General features: G+C 43.3%; 1 protein-coding gene across 1 annotated transcript in view; it reads right to left on the minus strand.

The window, feature by feature from the left end:
* Positions 1-12,743, minus strand: part of SGSM3 (small G protein signaling modulator 3) — a 732,042-nt gene that overhangs the window by 575,169 nt on the left and 144,130 nt on the right. The window contains 1 exon segment of the mRNA XM_077452424.1: positions 742-827. Coding sequence (XP_077308550.1) covers positions 742-827 — 86 coding nt within the window.

Consider the following 12,743-nt stretch of genomic DNA (forward strand, 5'->3'; position numbering starts at 1 on the left):
TTCCCGCATCGCATGCCTTCCGCCGGCAGTTCACACTGCCCTATGCGAACGGCTGGGAGTGTCAATGAAATGTTAATGACACCCCCAGATCCGTCCGCATATCGCAGTGCGATCTGCACACTCGCACAGGAATCGGACCGCATGGTGTGAACACCCATGCGATCAGATTCTGCTGCGGACCAAAAAAAGGGTCCCGTGCGAGTTTGCTGCGGGAGCGATGCGAATTCAGCCATACTATCTGTATGGCTGAACTCGCATCGCTACGGAGATCGGATGTGATTTGCACTGCAGTGCGGTGCGAATCACATCCGGATCTCCCGCCGCAGCAGTGTGAACCCAGCCTTAAAGCGACAATTCCATAAAAAGAAAAACAAAGAAATTACAAATATCTTAATGACTTATAAATCCAACATCCAGTAGGAAAAAAAATGAAAGAGTCTCCTTTTAAGAGATAGTGCTCCTAATCTCAGCTTATTGCCTGTATAGAAGCCACCTGGGAGCCAGAAATATTGCTGCTGGATAGGGGATCAAATACTTATTTCACTCATTAAAACGCAAAATTAATTTATAACTTTTTTGAAATGTGTTTTCTGGATTTTTTTTTGTTGTTCGGTCTCTCACTGTTAAAATAAACGTACCATAAAAATTATAGACGGGCAAACGTACACAATCAGCAGGGGATCAAATACTTGTTTCCCTCACTGTATGAATTGTTCTAAATGTAATTATATTTGTTCTTACCTGCGTGTATTTTGCAAGTATGTCCTGTGGCCACATACTTGGTGTCAAAGCAGAGAAAGGGCCACCCGGAGATGGAGTGTAACTTCCTAAAAGAAAAACAAGATATCTGATATATATAGAGATATCTATGAGAGAATTTTTTTTTTTATATATATATATATATATATATATATATATATATAATTTTTTTTTTTTTACAATGTAAAGTAGTGAGTGTACAGCTTCTATAACAATGCAAGTTAGGGGGGAGTCACTTCTCATGTCCAGAAATTAACATAAGATCTCTACACATAGCACTGTGTTATATCAGAAGAGGAGACATAAGGAGCATAGTGGCCTGTGCCTGTTCTCTGACATGTACATAGTGCTATGTGTAAAGAGCATACCTGTGTACAGCACATAGGAGACTGACAACTCCCCCTCACATCTAAAGTGACCCCCGAAATGTCTCCACAGACTCCTTTATTGTACATCCAGTACAAATTATCCCTCCTTCACCATACTCCCATACAGTCCCATCATCCCCATACGACAACGAACGGCTCTGTGCAGCACATGATGGCTTTGTGTGGCATGTGATCCTGTAATACTCTATTTACAATGAAGGGAACATTATTGCTATAGGAGTATCAGGTAATACACCAATTATGGGGGAGCAAAGTTCTGTCTATGTCTGAGGAGCTCTGGGCTTCAGTATGAAAATACAAGTAGATGTGAATGGAAGGTTTCATTGTTGCATGAAAGTCAATAAAAGGATTCATTGACAATGTTGGCTCTGATTTTATTTCATTTTACTATATCATTAATGCATGGAATGCCTGTGTGCTGTCACATCCATATGTGTATTTGGCTTTAAAAATATATTGTTTTCACTATGGTAGTTAGTAACATGTAGAGCAGTGGTCATCAACCCTGTCCTCAGGGCCCACTAACAGGCCAGGTTTGCAAGATAACTGAAATATAATCACAGGTGATATCATTTGCTTCTCAGTGATAGCAGTATTCTAGTCTGCATCTCCACAAGGTAATACATAAAATCTGGCCTATTATGCCCTGTACACACGGTCGGACATTCAGACGACAAAATCCGTCTGATTGGCCCAAACTTGTCTTGCATACACACGGTTGCACAAAGTTATTGGAAAATAGATCATTCAGAACGAGGTGACATACAAGGGAAAAAACAAAGAAGATACAAAATAGATATAAACAGGTCGGACTTTTAAGTCATGGAAGCAAATAGGAAAGTAGAAAAAAATATTTTATTGAAAAATACAATATCATAACAGTGTTAAAAACAATATAAAAATCATATGAAATTATATAATTAGTACATTGTGCCCTTGTGTGTTGCGTCTACATGTTTCGCCGTAAAGGCTTCCTCAGGATATGGGAAAAGGTTCAAAGATGTAGCAAGAGAGAGCAATAAATCTCACTATCTTCAAATGAGCTGCGCCTCAAATACAAATGTCATAGCAACCAGGACAGATCCACATATAAAGAGCGGTCAACCACGCTGTGATAGAATGGACAGCAAGTGGCATATTCTGATGAGTACAAACAGAAATTGATAGTAGCTTATAGCAGGGGCAGGAAAGAAGTCTCAGTCAGTAAATTACCGTCCAATAGAGAACATAATCCCATCCACATAAAGCTTAGTAGATGCTGGTGACACATGGTATGGCCAAACAGCATATAAAGACTAAAAGGTAAAAGTATTTTTATGGAGACAGTGAAGGCATACCCCTGGGAGACAGACTAATGCTGTGCATAGGTGCATTTTTACATGTAGGAGAGAAATGACAGAATTGGCCTGGGTGGGAACTGGTTAATTATTTGGAGGATTATGGATTGAGCACAGAGTTTTTCACATCGACAAGCGTCACTTTTTTAAAGTTCATATTGGTTATTTTGTGACATTGGATACTATATATACTTTGCAAAATATGTTTATTTTTGATTGACATTTGATTGACATTAATCAGCATGATTGTATTTGTTCAACACAGCACATTTATCGTTCTACAAAAAAAAAAAAAAATGGATTTTTGTCCTTACTGGTAAAAATCAATTTCTTGTCATGCAACAAAGAGCATGCTAACAAAATCATTGCTACCTGGGTTATGTGCCACCTATAGGTGAATGTACACTAGCAGAAACCGATATTAAGTACTTCCCTATATAACCCCTCTAATACAAGAATTAACTCAGTTTTGCAGCAGACAATGAAGTCCAAGAAAGAGGGGTGGGACTCTTTGTCCAGTGATGTATTCAAAGAAATGTATTTTACTGGTAAGTATCTATTTTAATTATCGTACATCACAGGACACAGAAAGAGGCTATAAATTATGACTACATGGGACGTTCTAAAGCAATGCACAAGAGGGGAAGGAGGTACAGAAGCCACCTTCAGGCCCAAGGAAAACCAATCTACAGCCCGCAAAACACTGCAACCAAAAGCTGCATCCTCAGCGGCCCTTACATCCACTTGGTAAAACCTTGTAAAGGTATGCACCGAAGACCAGGTTGCAGCCTTGCAGGCCCGAGCCACTGACGCCTGATGACGGATAGCTGAAGAGGCCAACACTTCTAGTAACGTGAGCCTTCATTTGAAAAGTCAGAGCCTTTGACTGTAAAGTGGGATTCAATATTGGCCCCTGAGAAAGGAGGTCTGGCTAGGCCATAAGTATCCGAGGATTGTCCACCACCAAGTTTAATGTCGGTGTACTGCGCCTTTCTGGACCAAGCTGTTGTAATTAAAACTACTGGTGTTTTCTCCTGCCGGCTCATGCGTAACAGACACGGAAGCGTGTGAACAGGTGGGAAGGCATTATTTAGGGAAGAATTGGTCCCACTGTGTGCCATTACTAGGGTGTCCATCCCTATCGTTTGCGGATCCCTCGCCTTGGAGACAAACATTCCCAGCTTCATAGTGAACCTACATGCTAGAAGTTCCACATCTGGTGTGTCAACGCTGACAAACTGCATTGAACACCTCGTGATAAAGAGAGCACTCCCCCCAAAATCAACCACTGGTAACAGAGTTCGCCTGCCAATTCACTACACGCGGGATATGTATTGCCGACAAGGTCGCAACATGAAGCTCTGTCCAAGCAAGAATATGAGCCGCTTTCACCTGGGCAGTGTGACTCCTTGCAACTCCCTGATAATTGATTATTGCCACTGCTATGGCACTGTCCGACTGGACTCAGTAGGAGTCCCTGAAGGGGACTAGTCCAGTAAAGCAGTGCAGGCTGAACAGCACAAAGCTCCAGAATGTTGATAGGTAAAACTCTTTCCTAAGCAGACCACTTCATCTGTACTGAAAGGGACCCTGGAATGGCTCCCCATCCTATCAGACTGGCATCAGTAGTCACAACTTTCCTAAGTTAGTTCAAAAAAATTACTTCCTCCTCTCCAGATTCTGAGAAACCATCCATCAGTTTAATGTTCAAGGGATACTTGGAGCTAGGGACATTCGGCAGTCCAAAAACTAAACTCCTATTCCATGCCAACAGGATATTTCTCTGTAACGGACTGAAATGGAACTGTGCATATGGAATGGCCTTGATCATGGCAACCATCTTCCCCAGCAGACTCATGCAATAGCGAACTAAAGAAGACCTACGACTCCCCTCCTCCAGGGGCAAACACACCTTCAGCTGAACCATATCCAGGATATATTCCAGACTCTGTGCTGGCTCCAGTGCAGACTTCTACAGACTGAAAATCCACCCCAGTTCTTCCAGCGTACAAATTGTTAAAGGCATTTTTCTGCCTTATTTGTTGCACCCAACATTCTCTGAGCAACAGGTTGTCCAGATACCACAGAATGCACTCTCCCTGAACTCATAATATGCCCAGCACTAGGGCTAACATGTTCATGAATACCTGAGTAGCTGTGGCTAGAAAAAAAATAATAAAAAATAAAAAGACAGGGCCACAAACTGAAAGTGCTGGTCCTCCACTGCAAAACGCACATACTCCACATGAAATGACCAGACCTTAATTTGTTTCAACTCTTGGGCTCCAACGTCGACCGCACACCCCCGGTTGGCTTTGGGACTGAAAAGATTGGAGTAGAATCCAAGGAATCTTTCAGTCACTGGAACAGACTCGATTACCCCCTATGCCAACAGCTGACCGAGTACCTCCTCTGGCCTTGACTGTGGGCTTTACCCCTGGACTGGTAACCTGGGAGTGCCAAAAAGACTGCCTAGAAGTAGAAGAACCGGAAACCAAAGTAGCCGAACCTCTATATGCTGGATGCTTGCCCTCTTTCTTGAGCGGCAAGAGGGAACTGTTTCTGTCAAAGATCTTTTGGATATATTTATCCAAGTCCTCCCCAAACAAGTATTCCCCATGAAAGGGAAAATCTCTTAATTTCTTTACAAGGCAGTTCACCTGACCAGTTCATCAACCACAGAACCCTGCTCATGTGAATAGACACCAGAGCCAAATGAGAAACTTGCCTGATAGTGTCCTTCAGGGCATCTACTGCTAAACAACGCCGCAGAGAACTATGTTAATCCCTCACTAGTGTCTGCCTCCACATGCACCACTTCATCATCAGATTAATGTGATCCTTTAGGCTTTGGCAAACATCAATGTCTGCCACTGCAGGTTACACAGCCAAGCTCACTAATGCAAAGGAAGCCTTGTACAGTGTCTCTAGTCTCTTGTCAGCCGGGTCTTTGAAGACCTTGGTATTATCCACTGGGCAAATCAAATACTCAGACAGGGAACCGCTGTATCCACTGCGGGCATACTCTTTTTAGAGAACTTATTCTCCATTGGATAGAGAAGAGAAAATCTTTTTGGTCGGCACAAACAACTTATCTGGGTAATCCCACTCAGTATACATCTCTTCTAAAAAAGGGTGCACGCCAGCATACCCTGGTGAGCCTGTCCTGCGGCCCGTTTGTCCCCGGACATCTCCTTCCTCTGCCCCAGCCTGAATTTCCGAGCCATGGGAGGTGATCCGCAACGGACATTCTGGAGAGAAGCTCCAAGCTATCCCGAATTTCATCCGCGAACATCCGAGTGCCTGCACATCTGGATAGAAAAAATACCTAGCCCAGACTCTCCTATTCCCTTCTCTGCATCTTTCCCAGTGCTAATTTTCTGGCTGGCCTGGCCCTCCGTTGTGCATCACTGCTTTATGCCTCATCCAGCGGTCCACCATCTCAGCAGAATCCGGAGCCATCCGTGGGATTGGAGGAAGAGTGGTAGGTGTTTTCAAGGCGAGCTACAGAGTGTTTAATTGGGTAGTGATCTGATGCAAGTATGCAATGATCTCATTTGCGCCTCATCTATCCCCAGAGCAGAGGGAAGCTTGTGAGGCACTGTGGGAGCGTCTGTCAATGAGATCAGAGCCCCCTGGCGACTTGAAGCGATTGTGGGAGCTCATCTGTGTGGGAATTGTTGCATCAGACAGGGCTGGGGAAGATGGTGTCAGTGATCTGTGAAATTAGGAGGTAATCCAATGATGCAAAGTAGTCCGTGAGAGTCTCAGGGGCCTGGGGCTGTGTCAAGACAGTTCTCTGTGCGCCAAGCCGCGGCCCCTTTGGCAGCACAGTCTTTAGAGGGCATCAGGGATAGAAACTGGGTGTATAAAATACTGCTGGTCTGAGGGTTGTAGACCCAAAGCCCCGGCTAATTACCCATGCTATCCAGATGATGTCAGATAGCTGGGGTAAAGCTGGTGGGTGGCAGTCAATAGCAGCCTTCCGGACTGAGGAGCACCCCAGGGTGGCCACAAAGCAGGAAACAGCAGACAGCAGTATCGATAAACAGGGGGATACACTTACAGGGGGAAGCACTCACCAAAGCTGCAGCTTGCAAAATGCTGTGGGGTCCAAGAAGGCGGCAGGCCCGAGAGTGCTGGCTGAGCAGTTCAGGTCCCCAGGAGGTCGGGAGTCCATGAAGAAGCGGGGAAAGCAACAGGATGGGGAGAACAGACACCCCTGTCCCGCAATTCCAGCCATGAGGGCGGTGGATAACGGGGATGAAGGCGGCAACGGCCCCTGCTAAAGGGTAGTGCCATAATACAATGCCACCAACAGATCACTTACCAACAGCAATCAGGGATATAGACCACCACTCTGTCCCTAGTGGACAAATGAAAGAAGGTGAGGCAGCCTAATCATGATTCCTACTTTTGCCGCTTGCCGACCATATCATACATATACGGAGGCAAATCGGCTCTTCTGCGCAGGGCGCCAGCGACCTGCTCCTGCTAAGAATGGACACAGGAGCCAATCAGTAGGTCTGGCAGACGCAATGCCTGCCGGGACCTGCTGATCATTCCTGAGAGAGACAGAACGACGGTCTAAACCAGGCAGATTGCTATTCTGTGAGAAGGGAAGGTAGTGATCCTGTGTTTCTGCTAAGCAGGAACACAGATCTCTGCCTTCCCAAAGTACAAACACTCCCCACACAGTTAGCAAGCACTCCCTATGAACATATTTAACCCTTTGATAGCCCTGAGGTTAACCCCTTGCCTGCCAGTGTTATTAGTACAGTGACCGTGCATATTTTTAGCAATAATCACTATATTAGTGTCACTGGTCCCCAAAGAGTGTCACTTTGTGTTTTACATGTCCGCCGCAATATCACAGTCCTGCTATAAGTGGTGGATCACCACCATTACTAGTAAAAATAAATTTAAAAAATTCCATAAATCTCAGTTTGTAGAAACTAACTTTTGCACAAATCAATCTTGGCTTATTGTGATGTTTTTTGTAAAAAAAAATTGCAGAATACATATTGGCTTAAATTTATGAAGAAATACATTTTTTTCACTTTATTGGATAGGTTTTAAAGCAGGAAGTAAAAAATATTTTTTGGTTTAAATTGTTGTGGTTTTTTTTTTTGTTTATAGCGCAAAATAAAGAAAACAGAGGTGATCAAATACCAATAAAAGGGAGGGGAGAGACATCAAATTTTATTTGGGTACAGTGTCGCACAACTCACAATTGTCAGTTAAAAAAAAGTGCCATGTTGCAAAAAGTGGCCTGGTCAGGAAGGGGGGTAAACCTTCCAAAGGGCAAGTGGTCAAAGGATCCCCACATAAAAAAATAAATAAAAAAAACTCACCTATTTTTAGCCACAGTGTCCTACCCAAAATACTGGCACCCAGCATTCGCCCATCATAGCAGGCTCTGTCTCTGTGGACCTTCAGGATCTTGGTGCCCCTGAAATTTGGGGTAAATTGCCCTGGACTTTTACAGCACCCTACTGGAACATATTGGTCAGTGACAAACTGCACAGAGTTCCATAAACACAGGGTCCAGCACCAAAAGGCAGCACATTACAGGCAATTCCCAGCAAAACTTCCGTCTTCAAAGTGGAGCCTGGGTACCATCCATCTTAGCATCCCAGCTACAAGAATGGGTCCGGCTAACCAATCTGTTGATGACTGCTGGAATCCTTTAGGGAACTGGTCCTAATATACAGAAAAATATAATTCGGTGACCATCACCTTAGACGCACTTGCAAAATAAATGAGGTACTTCCTGTATGGGAGGGATTATATGGGGAGGATTTCCTCATCTGTTTCTGCCAGTGTCCATTCAAGTAGAGATGGCGCATAACCCAGGTAGTCAGGATTTTTAGCCTGCTGTGTGGTGGAAGATAAAGAAATAAAGTTTTGATAAAAAATTATTTAACCACCTCAATGCCATACACTTTCATCCCCTTCCTGTCCAGGCCAATATTTTCAGAGTTCAGCGGCGTCACACTTTGAATGACACCATAAAAGACACCATAAAAGATCATAGTGCCTCTAAATTCCATTTTCTTCTATATATATATATAGTGTGTAGGACCGTTATAGTCTACAAACTATGATATATTTGAAAATTGATCACCCATGATGCACTTACAGGTCCATCTTGTCTCTTCAGGCCCTAAAATGGCAGGGTAGCACAAATAACCCCCAAATGACCCCTTTTTGGAAGGCAGTCCAAGGGAAATATATGTGCCTTATTTGGGGTTTCTTTTGCCTTCCGCTGGATCAACTGTGGGTATAGGATTGTGTATATGGAGGTTTGTGTGTGTTTTATTTTCTCTGGGGATTTAACTGAATGAACTTTTTTTTTTTTTCTTTTCTTTTTTTTTTTTTACATACTGTGACCAGAGCAGTACACTGTTACCATAGTGACACTGTACTACTATAAGCAATCACATTTATTTTTTAACACACTAAGAGTACTTATAACAGTTTGCCGTTAGAAGAAGTCATTTTTATGAATGACATCCATTCATTCATTGTGTACTATTGTGCAGCTATTGTGAATAACCTCAGCTATCACATGGTACAGGTGCACTGTGACTGGCCCAGTCTGTACGATCTGGTCACTGTGACCAATCACAGAGATCAACACAATAGTACATAATGAAAGAAAGCCATGCTGCAGGCATTACCCTGGTTGCGTTTTTTTAGCGCCAACTGTCAGCTTTCTTGTAAAAATAATCAATTCAGCCAAGCAGCTGCTCAACTGTTATTACAGAGGGAGGTGAGTACAAACACTTGAAGCCAATAACCTGCAGGTACATGATTTGGTGCCAAGTGGTTAGCCGCTTGCCGACCAGCCGCCGCAGTTTTACTGCCCCAGAATGGCATGGCTGGGCGAAACAACATTACCTTGTGTCGCTTTGTTTTTTGGCCACTAGGGTGCACACCTGCAAAAGCTCATGACAGAGCAAGAACTGGGATGTGTGTCTGTAAATACACAGATCACGGTTCTTTCAGGGGAGTAGAGACAGATCCGTGTGTTCATACTAAGTATAAACATCGATCTCTCTCCTCCTAGATGGTCCTATCCCCCCTACAGTTAGAATACACCTAGGGAATACAGTTAACCCCTTGATCTCCCCCTAGTGTTAACCCCTTCCCTGCCAGTTACATTTATACAGTAATCGGTGGATTTTTATAGCACTGATCGCTGTATAATTGTCAGTGGTCCCAAAAATGTGTCAAGAGTATCCAATAAGTCCTCCATAATATCGCAGCACCGATAAAAAAATAATAAATGCCATAAATCTATCCCCTTATTTTGAAGAAGCTATAACTTTTGCACAAACCAATCAATATATGCTTATTGCGATTTTTTTCACCAAAAATATGTAGAATACATATCTCAACTGTGGAAGAAATTAGTTTTTTTGCTAAAAAAAATAAATAAAAAAAAAATAAGGATTTTTGTACTCACTGTAAAATCCTTCTCTCTGTGATTCACCGACCGACAAAGCTCCTCTCTTAGCCATTGGGTTGTTTGCCCTATTACTAGGCCTTAGTTGTAACACAACACTCAGAACTCTTAGTTCCGCCCAGGGGGCGGTCCCTTGGGCAACAACTCTCCAGCCTGCCAGGCAGACCTCAGTACGTCAACAAGCAGTACAACGTAAAGATAAAAAGGAGGGGCGGGTGCTGTGTCGGTCAGTGAATCAGAGAAAAGGATTTTACGGAGAGTACAAAAAAAATCCTATTTTCTCTTATATTCACCGACCGACACAGCTCCTCTCCTCTCAATTGGGATGTCCCCAAGTGTAGTAATATAACTGAACAATAGTGACTCCATCTTGTTCTGGCTATAGAGTAATATGCTTTTAGCTTAGTTTTGAGAACATATTTTGAAGCTTTGTTCTTCAAGTCTAGTGTCTAGCTATATGTCACAATAGCATGCATAAACATGCAAAAATTTGGCCTAAAGGCTGTCATGCCCGTCCCACTTGTTTCTATGGACTATCATGCCCCTTCCTCCCTTTTGCACTCCATGGACAATTGCTATGCAGCTGAGATTACATGTTTGTTGTTTTCTATTTTTGCATGCTTAGAAGGTGGTCCGGGGTGGGGGTCAAGGGGCATGTTGGGATTGTTGTTGTAGTGTGCCCAGGACATGCTCGACCATTTCAGTGTATATACTGTTTGAAAGGATGCTGGCATAGGCACTGTATTGTATATGTATTGGTTCACATGTCATCTACCAGCCTCTGTGTTCTAGGGGGAGCCTTAAGGTTATATGTGGCCTACCCAATAAAATCATAAGTAACACACTCATTGGACAGAGGGGATGTGCATTCAGAGTCTACAAAAACTCCACAGTGTTTGACACCTGAGATCATGCCCTACATCACACTTCATGCATACCTCTGGCCCCCATACTGAGATGGCCAAGCTGCTTTCACAGCTTGCTTTTGCAGGATTCTCTGAGGGTGCTTAACAGGTCCCTAAGCAGACAGCCACTGGCCTTGGACAACAGCACGTACATTTGTTGTGGAAGAACATGCCATCCATGGATTCTGAATGATTCCAAGGGATGGTGTTACTTGGCCTCATTGGTTCCGATAGTGGTGATTCTCGGGGACAGTGAGGAACGTCATTGCTCAAGGCTAGTGTTCATCCTGGATGCCCCCCCAAACTCCGTTATGCTGGGTCATTGTTTCTGGAAAAGAACATGACCTGGGTATGGTTCCTCTCAGGAGCCTGAGGGGGGTATTGACATGATGAAAAAGCAAAATAATTGCTTGGGAGCCCCATGGGTAACATGGGGGATTTGGTCTCAATGCTGAATCCTGGATTAATCCTGGATTAGGGATATTGCAATGTGTGTTGTACTGATTTTGCTTATAGTATTACTTTTTATATGCCTGCTTCAAGTTTATTATGTGCATGGTTTCCGAGGTACTTGACCTTCCAACCCAGCTGCAGCTAATAGAATATATCTTGACTTTTACTATGGTCACCAGGATGAGTATGTCACAATGAGAAGTATGTCATGTTCATGGTTTGATTTCATGACTTAAAGAGGGGATTGTAGTAATATGACTGAACAATAGGGACTCCATCTTGTTCTGGCTATAGAGCAATATGCTTTTAGCTTAGTTTTGAGAACATATTTTGAAGCTTTGTTCTTCAAGTCTAGTGTCTAGCTATATGTCACAATAGCATGCATAAACTTGCTTGCATATGTGTTTTGTGAGCATTCTATAATGTATAAATAAGTTGTGTCATCTTCCGCCTTCCTATTATTGGGGTACACAGACTCGGGACGGGAAACCAAGTATTAATCATCACCAGATGGTATTTTCATCCTGGTAACCTTGTGACAGCTAGGTCTCAAAGGTTATTTACATTATAGGCATGTATAGCATTATGGTAATGGACTGTTTCATTATTGATGATATGTAATGATATGTATGCCTCTGTATTAACCACACCCATGTTCTATGCAATGATTGGCTGATAAGGGTGCATATAAAATGCAGCCCCTCCCACAATACACCAGACAACTGCTGAACTGTAATCTTGACCCATCTCTTCTTGTTGTCTCCTTAATACTGCAGTGTTAAGTAAAGGGTTTCGTGAGTATTGTAATTGCGTTAGTTATACCTCTAGCTGGTCTTTGTCAGGTATATAGAAATACAATATTAATCACAACACCAAGCAGTGCCAAACAAGGGGTGGGAAAGCGGCATAGAAACTTCATCCACCATGGCAAGTGGGAACTAGTGAAACTTTACCCACAAAAAACATTAGTGCGTGGAAAAAAATACCACAAAAAAAACAGGGTACCCTCAATAGGAGTGACTACCCATAACCGCATCAAAAACTGCAGAATGTAATGCAACAGCGCATTAACTTAATGGTACTGTGTTTTATCGAAAACCCAGGAGAAAAAGGAAATATATATTGCATATTCAATTGCAACTATACGGCCGCCTGCAAAACATTGCAGCCAAAACAGGCATCAGCCCATGCACTGACGTTTACCATGTATAATTTGGCAAACGTGTGGACAGACGACCAGGTCGCAGCCTTACACACCTGAGCGACAGACGCTTGTATCGGAAGGCCCAAGATGTTTCGACTGCCCTTGTGGAGTGGGCCGTGACCAGAAAGGGGGGCATCTGCCCCTTCAAGGCATAGGCTTGTACTACAGTCTGTCTGATCCACCTGGAAGTGGTGGACGACGAGGACGCCATGGCTTTCTTGGCAC

Source organism: Lithobates pipiens, unplaced genomic scaffold, assembly GCF_037356315.1.
Source record: "Lithobates pipiens isolate NorthernLeopardFrog02 unplaced genomic scaffold, aLitPip1_a1.2 Scaffold_23, whole genome shotgun sequence".
Taxonomy (NCBI): domain Eukaryota; kingdom Metazoa; phylum Chordata; class Amphibia; order Anura; family Ranidae; genus Lithobates; species Lithobates pipiens.